A 10,000-nucleotide genomic window follows, 5' to 3' on the forward strand; every position below is an offset into this window, starting at 1 on the left:
TTTTCTTTCTTTCTTTCTTTTTCTAAATCAGTTCACATTTTCAGTATAAGTCAAAATATTTTGTTGCATATTTGCTATAGATAGGAAATATGAATGAATTAGATAAGGAATGCAGGATTTGCAAGTTTTCACATTAAAGAATGGGATTTCATGAAGAGAATGTTTGCATTATGCAGTATTGGCATTTCATAAATGTTTTAAGGAAACTGAACAAGCATGCAGGAGGTAATATTCGAGAAATAAACAGATCTAATATTTTGCAAGTTAGATAAATCTATCTTACTTTGATGATAACACAACTCTGTAGTACACTTTTCAGTTTCCATCATTTCTTTTTCCTATCTTTTCTTCTTTTTTACAGTCATAGTACATTAATTATGAGTACATTAAATATGAGTGCATTAAAAGCGTTTGGGTTATCAACATTATATCAAAGCATAATCTAATTTGGTTTGCCAATTGTCCAGTGGCATATGATTTGTAATTGCAAGTTAGTCTGTGGAAAGAAAAAAAGAATTGAATTCCCAAACTGGTCCAGCTATAATGGGGTTTTGAAAGCTCAATTGTAGAGTGTATACCCATTATGATTACTTCAGTGCTTGAATTATTGACGAATATCAGATTTGTTTTTCATCCAAATGAGATTAATCTTTTAGACAATCATATTGTTCATCAATTTGCTTATTTACACTTTTTATTTCAAGTGATGGTGTGTTTCATCCCTTCCTTTCGTTCTATAATTTTGTTGTTTAGTATATATTTTTGTTATCATTTATTTTGCACCCTTGTGGCATTAGGATTTTTCTTGTATTGTCCATCATCTGAATGCAATCTGAAAATCATAGCTAAGTCTTTGCTTGCACGTGCTGGCTTGCTCTGCCAGGGAAGCATCGAATGTGTGCATTTACATGTGTATGGAAATACTATCCAAGACTTGTAAAAATGTTGTCTGGCCATGGCTCATGGAATGGGATAATTGAATAGCATGTTTGATATTGTCCTTTGAAGCAATCACACTCTAGGAATAACTGATTATGTGTATGTATTTTGCTTTTTATTTTGCATATATTGTTCAGTGGTTTATCTTTCCTTTTGATTTTTTTTTTTTCTGTTATTTTCAGTGATTACAAGAAGACTCCTTTTTTCCCTCCTTTCAGTTAGCGTATTACGATTAATACAAAGTCGCTCATCAGTGTCCCATATCAAAGATTTTAGTTCAAGATGTAGATGTTACTTATGAAGTCAAAAAACTGAAGGAAGAGAACGGTACTTATGAGACTGAGATTGATTTTCATTATATACACAGAGTGCCACACAATCTGAACCTGATTATGAGCCAGAATCATTGACAACCAAGCGATATTATTCTTTCTTTCATTTCTATTAAAAGGGAAAATCAACTAGGCAAAGTCATAAAGATAATGATGAGGATGATAGCAAATGATTACGATTGATAACCAAGTCTTGTAATCTCAGAGCAGGTGAAGAGAAGCCTCAAATACGCGCTCAATAAATAGTGTCTATTTGCCCTTGAAATTAAGTGACATTTGATGGAATTAATTATATGATTATCGGAACTTTCCTTTTGTGCAAGAACTAAGTCACAGGAGGGAGGACATTGCATGAGTGGTTTTCATTGCTAATCTCCCCCTGCCCCCCCCCCTTTTTTTTTTAACATATATATTTCTATGATTTTCTTTTATATGGGAGAGTTTGATGCATGCATTGTTGAATGTGTGTGGTGTTTGTGTCTTTGCTGTTTTATTGGTTTCGTTCTTTTGTCAGTTTTAGTTATATAATGCTTTGTATGTATAGCCTATGGGTATATGCTTTTTTTTTTTTTTTTAATACAGTTATTATATATATATATATATATATTATATATATATATATATATATATATATTATATATATAAATATATATATATATATATATATATATATATATTTTTTTTTTTTTTTATATATATTTATATTCCTTGCATTCAAGTAATTTAGCAAATAAGGGCAGAAAATCAATGTATCAGTTTTATTGCATATTTTTTAGACTAATCAATGCCATTGTATATAAAGAAAAAAAAGATAGATTAAAGGATGTAACTATATGATAGATCCAGTGGTCTAACTCTTTTTCTTAGGTGAATCTTTGAAACAAATAAGAATGGGTAGTATGTCTAATATAGAAATATAACTAAGCATAGTGAAAGGCTTTTATGTTTTGATCATATTCTTTTAGACCGTTTTAAACCTATTTGAGTTAGTATTTTTGTTTCATTCTCATTTTTTTCTTTGTTCTATTAAAATTTTCACCTTGAGCATTATGAGTTCCTTCTCAGTAATCCTATATATATAAGAAGCATGAGTTCTGGTTTATTAATTCAATAATGATATTAATCACATGTTTGGCTTTTAAAACCTAGATTTTGCCATTCAAATTTATGCTTCACCTTCGGTTGTTTTTTCCAAAAATCTCAGTGGCTTTAATGGTTATAATATAAGCAGTTTTAGTATGCAATATATGAATGTTAGAGCCCATATAGAAATGAGTCTTATTCAATATCAGTTTTGACGTAGACATGATACGCTGAAATATGTGCCAAGCTTGATTGGAAGTGATGTATTTCAGCCCATATGTTATGCTTCCAGATGCAACTTGCACATCGGAACAATTTACATGTGCATCAGGGAAGTGCATCTCTAAGCGGTGGCACTGTGATGGAGATAACGACTGCGGTGAGGGAGATTTCTCCGACGAAATTGACTGCCCCAACAAGACCTGTTCTGCCAATGAGGTAAGCACAAAACGTTTACATTTGTATATGTATTTATATTGATGTCTGTTAATAAGATGATAATTACAATAATTTGTATATTTATATATCTCTGCTGGTATTTGTATTCTTTTATATATATATTTTTTTTTACTTTGTAAATCTCTAAAAGCAAACCTTTAGACATCAGTAGCTTTATATCCATTGAATCTGAATTTGAAATAGAATTTGATGACAATTTAGAGTATATTTTTTATTTTAGCAATGATACTTGGGTTTCAATATATGCATTTGCATTTGATAGACATGCTTACACCTGTTCAGAATGGTACTCTCAAAAAAATATTAAAAATCTAAAACCGAGTTAAAGAAAATATTTAGAAGTAAGACAAGAACTGCATATTCAATATATTATACAGCATATTCAATATTTGTTGTATTGTCAAATTTCCCCTCAAGTTATATTTTGCCTCGTCCCTTTCTAAATGTATCTTTTGAAAAAGCATACCTCTTATTGTTTTTATTCTTCTTTTTTTTCATCACATTTATTAAAGCTCAAATGAAAAATTAAATTAGTTCCTCCTTTTTTTTTATCTGTCACCCTTTCTTTTTTAAGAAAGTCGTTCCTTTTGGTGTTAGATATCGCGTCACAATTAGACCCTTTTAAACAATTACAACCCCGCAGGTGACTTGTCCTGATGGCAAATGCATAAATCACAACCAGATTTGCGATGGAAAAGAAGACTGCTTCAATGGCACAGACGAACATGTAAGACCGAGTTTAAGAACTAACAGAACTAACCGTGCGCGTGCCTTTTATTTTTATTTTTTCCTTTCTCTCTCTCTCTCTCTTTTTTTTTTAATATCCATCTTTCTGTGTATATTACTACTTGTATTTTTTTTTTGTTTTTCCCCCCCACTCCCTCCGAATTTCCCTCCCCCCCCCTCCCTCTGCCCTTGCCCGTCTTTGCTACGGTACATAGATCGAGTGTGATGATGGGCTATGCATACAAAATTCGTGGAGATGTGATGGTGAGGAGGATTGTATCAACGGGACAGATGAACATGTAAGGAGTGGCAGATTATTATTTTTTATTTATTTTTTTTAGTTTATCTCTCTCTCTCTCTCTTCCTCTCTTCCTCTCCCTCCCTCCATCTCTCTTTCTATCTCTTTCGTTATCTCTGCCTTTCTGTCTCTTTCTTTCTATCTCTTACTCTCTCTGTCTACCTCTCTCTCTCTCTCTCTCTCTCTCTCTCTCTCTCTCTCTCTCTCTCTCTCTCTCTCTCTCTCTCTCTCTCTCTCTCTCTCTCTCTCTCTCTCTCTCTCTCTCTCTCTCTCTCTCTCTCTCTCTCTCTCTCTCTCTCTCTCTCTCTCTCTCTCTCTCTCTCCATCTTTCTGTCTTTCCTTTTTTTTCCTCTTCTTCCTCCCCTCCCCTCCCCTCCCCTAAAGGCTTAAATGTGGTATGAAGGTTTGTAACACTGTTCTCCACTAATCTGAGATTTAGATGTGAGATTTGTCATACATTTGTCATGGGTGTCATGCAGTGAAAGTTGCCATAAGCATACAGAAGCTAATACTGTGTTAGTGACTCTTTGGATAATGGAAGTAATGTTTCTAATTATTGACAAAAAGATTTGTAAGGATAATGATAAATTGATTTCTTCAAGTTATTTATGATGTGATATTGTTTGTGTTGTTGCTAGAATATTTGGTTATAATTTTGCCTCTTTGTGAGTTGTTCGGAGATATAGAAAATTGCTTCTTGCATTTTTGTTGAAGATCTTCAGTTGAGAATATATGTTGCAAATGTGAACAGTCTTACAAACCATATAAATTATCTATTTACTTTAGATATGTAAGATTAGGTATAATTGTATAATATAGTGGGAATTTATATCATCCTCTGTGGGTGTGTAAATGTGTTTTATATGTGGGAATTAAGGTGTAATTGATTTTGAATGGTGAAATCTGGTGTATGTTTGTATTTTAGTCAGCACATGTACAGAAAAGTGCTCTTGCATGAAGGGGACCTAAAATTAAAAGCAATAGATTATTTTCTTGCAGTGCATTAGCAATTTTAAGTAGCTGCATGATAGTCAAAATACCTGTTAATCAGTAGTTAGGTGAAATAAACAGGTAGATACATAAGTACAGGTTGTAATATGATTATGTAGGATATAGTTTTATCCCTTGTTTCTTCCTGTCACTTTAAATAATTGATATTGTTAAAGGACATAAAAAAAAAAAAACTTTTTTTATTATGAATTATTTTCCACTTTATTCTATGAAAGAGAAAATTATTCGGATAGATATCACAATTATCCGATATTTGTTCCTTTTTAATCTGTTGAGGAAAATGGAGCAATTGTACTGATCCAAAGTTTTTTTGTTTTTTTTGTATCACACTTTAATGCACTTTTTAATTCTGTATTGATTTGTTGGGTTGATTATATTTTCATTTTTCCCTGCATATTTTTTGTGGGTGATATGTTTAAATTTCCCCCTATAAGAGTTTGGACATTGGTTTTACATATTGGTTTAGAGGTTAGAAAACTTTCCAACACATCTCCACTTTTTTTTTTCTTAGAAATAGAAACAGTACCTCTGTTTAAACAAGATATAAATAATTTTGTAATGCACATGTGTGTGTGTATATATATATGTATATATATATATATATATATATATATATATATATATATATATATATATATATATATATATATATACATATATACATTCTATATATTATATATATATATATATATATATATAATATATATATATATATATATTATATATATTATATATATATATATATTATATATGTATATTATATATATATATACATATATATATATATATATATATATATATATATATATAATATATATATTCTATATATATATATATATATATATTATATACATATATACATTATATATATTATATATATTATATATATATATATATATATATATATATATATGTATGTATGTTTATATGTATAGATATATACATATATAATTTTTAAGAATTTAAGATGATGTAACCTTTTTCCCCTGTTTCAAATTACATCCTTATACATGTCCACAGCTCCAGCATGCAAGTACAAAGAAACAAACCTGTGTTTGAGCGAGATGAAATAGTTTGTCTCTGGCTGTAACTTTATTTATATTTATGTTGTAATTTCTAGCCTTTTCTTGTATCATAGTATGTTATTTTAATTAGAGGGACTTCAGTTCTTGCTTCACCTTAATTCTTCCTTGTTTCCAACACAGATTTGTTTATTATTATGCAATATGACACATCTTTTTAAAATTCTCCTGACTTTGTTGGGAGTAAATTTTGTAGAGTTTGTCTAATCCACACAGCTATTTGATTGTAGACTTTGCATTCCTCTTGGTTTCAGGACAAGACAAAATATTTAACTAACCCTGAAAAGTAGTAAAAGAATTAACACTAGACACTAAACTGTATTATTTTGTGTCTTCTTTTGCTTTTCTGTTCTTGTCTGTTGTGCATGAGAAGGTGGTGGTTTTACATTTTTAGGTTGTATGAGAAAAGATTTTTGAGAATTTAGGGCTGAGAACTTCTTTTTCTCTCTCTTTCTGAAGATAATGATACTTGGAATTCTGAGAATAGATAGATGTGATTAAGAAGAAGAAAAAATTCTAACCATATCATCAGAAGCTTATTCACCAACCCTCTTTCCTCCCTCTCCTTCTTCCCCCTCTCCTCCTCCTCCTCCTCCTCCCGCACCCCAATAGGACTGCCCGGTGAGCATATGCCGTGCCGATGAGTACGCGTGTGCGGGTGGCTTCCAGTGCATCCGTCAGGACTGGCTCTGCGATGGCGACATGGACTGCCCAGGCAACGATGACGAGAACGAGCAGAACTGCCTCCGCTACTGTCCCGAAGACCACTTCATGTGCGGTGACCAGTCGTGCATCCCCGAGCGACTCAAGTGCAATGGTTTTGAGGAGTGCATCGATGGATCAGACGAGTTGCACTGCAGTAAGTATCACGGGTCAGGTTTTAGGCTCCAAAGCCTGAGAACTTTTTGAGGTAGAATGGAAATAGGCAAGTGGGTTTGGGGGTAAGTTTATAGTCTAAACTAAGATTGATAATGTACCATTTATTCATTTTTTTTTATTATTGCAATTAATAAGGACTTTTTTTTTTTAAGCTGATAATATTTGTATTGATATTATTAAACTTATTGAAATATTTTCCAAAATATATTTTCCCAGCATCAGCAGAATAAATATGCTAATGGGAAAGGGAAGACAGCTATTAAGAGATAAACCCCATATCCCCACAGAACAAAACTGCTACGAAGATTATGAGTTCAACTGTGGCGACAAGTGCATCCCCATGGAGTCAGTGTGCAACGGCAAGGTAGACTGTGAAAATTCAGCCGATGAACCCACTGACGGCAGTTGTGGCAGGAATGAGTGTGAGGAACTCAATGGGGGTTGCGCCCAGGAGTGCGTTGACACTCGCGCTGGACATTACTGCAAGTGCAAGCCTGGGTTCATGCTCATCAATAGTACCCAGTGTGAAGGTAGTATTTTTCTTTCTTTCTTTCATTTGTCTTCTTTCCTTTAATTTCTCTTAAAGTAACCCAGACCCCAGTACATTCATAAAATGTTGATGTCATTAGGAACATTCATGGAGAAGAGGCATGAGATGTTTCTTATTTTTCAAGTTCATTACTTTTTCAGTTGTAAAATAGGTACATCAGAAATGGCTGCCTTTTTAAAGGGATTTTCAAATTGGCAACTATACTACATTCTCTTTTCTCTTCTCTTTTAATTCTTAACTTTGATTTTCTCTCTCTCTTCATACTTTGTCAATCCCTTTCTCTATGTGTTCTTTCTTTATTTTTTATTGCTTTTTTCTCTTTCCTTTCATCTTGTTGTTCTTCTTCTTCCTATTCTTTTTCTTCTTTTCCTTCTCCTTCCCCTTCCTCTTCTTCTTCTCCTTTCTCTTCTCCTTCTCATTCTCCTTCTCCTTCTTATCCTTCTCTATTTCTTCTTTTATGATTATTACTATTTTTTACTTACTTACTTATTTACTCTCACTGTGCGCTAACCACCAAGGTCCTTTTCCCTCCCCTAGACATCAACGAGTGCTTGGAGCCCGGCCACTGCTCGCAGGTGTGCATTAACCTCAAGGGATCCTACAAGTGTGAATGCGTAGGGGGTTATGCCAGAGACCCCCACAATCCCCAGCGATGCAAGGCCATGGAAGGGCATGCCTCTTTGCTCTTCGCTCACTTCTCTGACATCAGAAAGATCTCTCTGGACCATCAAGAGGTATGGGACAGGGTTGTGATCTTATTTCAGGGGTATTGCATAATTGTGGTCAATCTGTTTGTTTTCTTAGGGTTCTTGGTGTTTGTTTTTTTTTATTGAGATGGGAGTATATTATTGATGATGACATTTTCAGCTAAGTTGAGGTTATTGTTGGTTAATGGTGCAAAGATTGTGTCCCATTATGATTATAAAGATGATAGTCATTATTGAGGTAAAAAGAAAAGTTATTCTTACGGCAAAGCTGATAGTCATTATGGATTCAGTTACCATTATCTATTAGCTATTGCTTTAAATGTGTTAGGTTATAATAAACTAAATTGTCTCTATCTCACACAGATCACAGCCATTGTAAATGAGACTCGTGGTTCCACAGCCCTGGACTTTGTCTTCAAAACAGGAATGATATTTTGGACAGATGCACTTGACAAGTGCATTTACAAGTGAGTAAATCCAGATTTAAGTGTTTTATCCTCTTCTTTCTCAAAACCAATGGTAGAATGTGTACCTGACATTACAAGATATTGTTTGATGTAACTGTTGGAGATATATAAATTTTACCTTGCCATTTCAGAGCTCCTATTGACGAAGGAAGCAAAAAGAAAATTGTGATATCAGATGATATGACTACGGTTGATGGACTAGCAGTTGACTGGTTGTACAACCACATATACTGGACCAACACTGATAGAGACACCATTGAGGTATGTGCATTTATATCCTTTCATATTGTAAGCTGTTAAACAAAGGATCTCATATTTTTCCGTATAGATTTCTTTTGCTTGGGTGGAAAAAACATATATGTAAATACATTCTGTTTGGTATGTTATGCAGATCTCCATCTATGTCACCTTTACAGGTTAAACCTGTCACTCACAGAGAGAGAAACATATTATACATAGCATGTATCAGCATAAGATTCTGTGTCTCCTATTGTTTCTCATCTCGTTTCATTTTCTCAAATAAAACCACAAAATTTACTCATCATGTTTCATCTTTTCCAAATAACAAAATGGAACTGACTAACAACGTAACTCCTCTTCCCAGGTGGCAGATTTTAACGGTGACATGAGAAAAACACTCTATCAAGACCGAATGGAAGAGCCTCGAGCTATCGCAGTCTACCCCTCTGAAGGCTGGATGTTCTGGACTGACTGGGGCCAGGATGCCATGATCGAGAGGGGTGGTATGGACGGAAGATTCAGAGAGGTCAGTTGCTAGGGGCATTTTTTAAGAACAAAAGTTTATGTAGATATATATTTATTATCATTTTTCCTTGTTCTAATTATTATATGTTCTAATTATCTCTTCTGTATATTTGATTAACAAGGGAAATGGAAAGAAGGTTCAAGAATTCAGAAATTAGTTCTCTTCATATAGAGGCTCAGAATTTGCCTTTTTTTTTCATTCTTTTGAGAGATTCCAATGTCCCTCATTTCATAGATCCAAATTTCTATACCTCTAAATAAAGTGTTGAATAAGATCATTTTGCAACCTGAACTGTTTACTCTTTTGTATATTCTGTGTCTAATAATTCATTTCATCATTACAGCCGATCATCACTAAGGATATCAGGTGGCCCAATGCCCTGACCCTTGACCTTGTTCTTCGAAAAATCTACTGGTCGGATTCCAAGTTCCATTCCATTTACTCCTGTAACTTTGACGGATCACAGCGTAGGGTAAGTAAACTCTCTCAAACCGTTGTTAAACAGACCAAGAGTGAAAACTTTTTGTGCTTCAGTTAATGTAGGGAGGGAGAATTGAGATGAAAAATTTCATGAGTATTATATAATTGCTTGTACCATTTTTATTATTGCATTTCACTTCAGTAGTTAATCCCCAAATGTTTGTATCTGTTCATCCCCAAAAGTTTGTATCTGTTATTCTTCAAACATTTTTAGCTTTTCA

General features: G+C 33.3%; 1 protein-coding gene across 1 annotated transcript in view; it reads left to right on the forward strand.

The window, feature by feature from the left end:
• LOC122259633 (Lipophorin receptor 1) overlaps positions 1-10,000 on the forward strand; it is a gene marked incomplete in the record, with an annotated part of 583,594 nt that overhangs the window by 536,065 nt on the left and 37,529 nt on the right. Inside the window, 9 exon segments of the mRNA XM_086550094.1 lie at positions 2,647-2,792; positions 3,457-3,540; positions 6,543-6,789; positions 7,097-7,339; positions 7,897-8,093; positions 8,430-8,533; positions 8,665-8,794; positions 9,138-9,299; positions 9,643-9,771. Of these exon segments, the coding sequence (XP_086406220.1) occupies positions 2,647-2,792; positions 3,457-3,540; positions 6,543-6,789; positions 7,097-7,339; positions 7,897-8,093; positions 8,430-8,533; positions 8,665-8,794; positions 9,138-9,299; positions 9,643-9,771 (1,442 nt within the window).

The sequence above is a fragment of the Penaeus japonicus genome, unplaced genomic scaffold (genome assembly GCF_977035675.1).
Source record: "Penaeus japonicus unplaced genomic scaffold, GWHDUDI00000001_assembly GWHDUDI00000002, whole genome shotgun sequence".
Classification (NCBI taxonomy): Eukaryota; Metazoa; Arthropoda; class Malacostraca; order Decapoda; family Penaeidae; genus Penaeus; species Penaeus japonicus.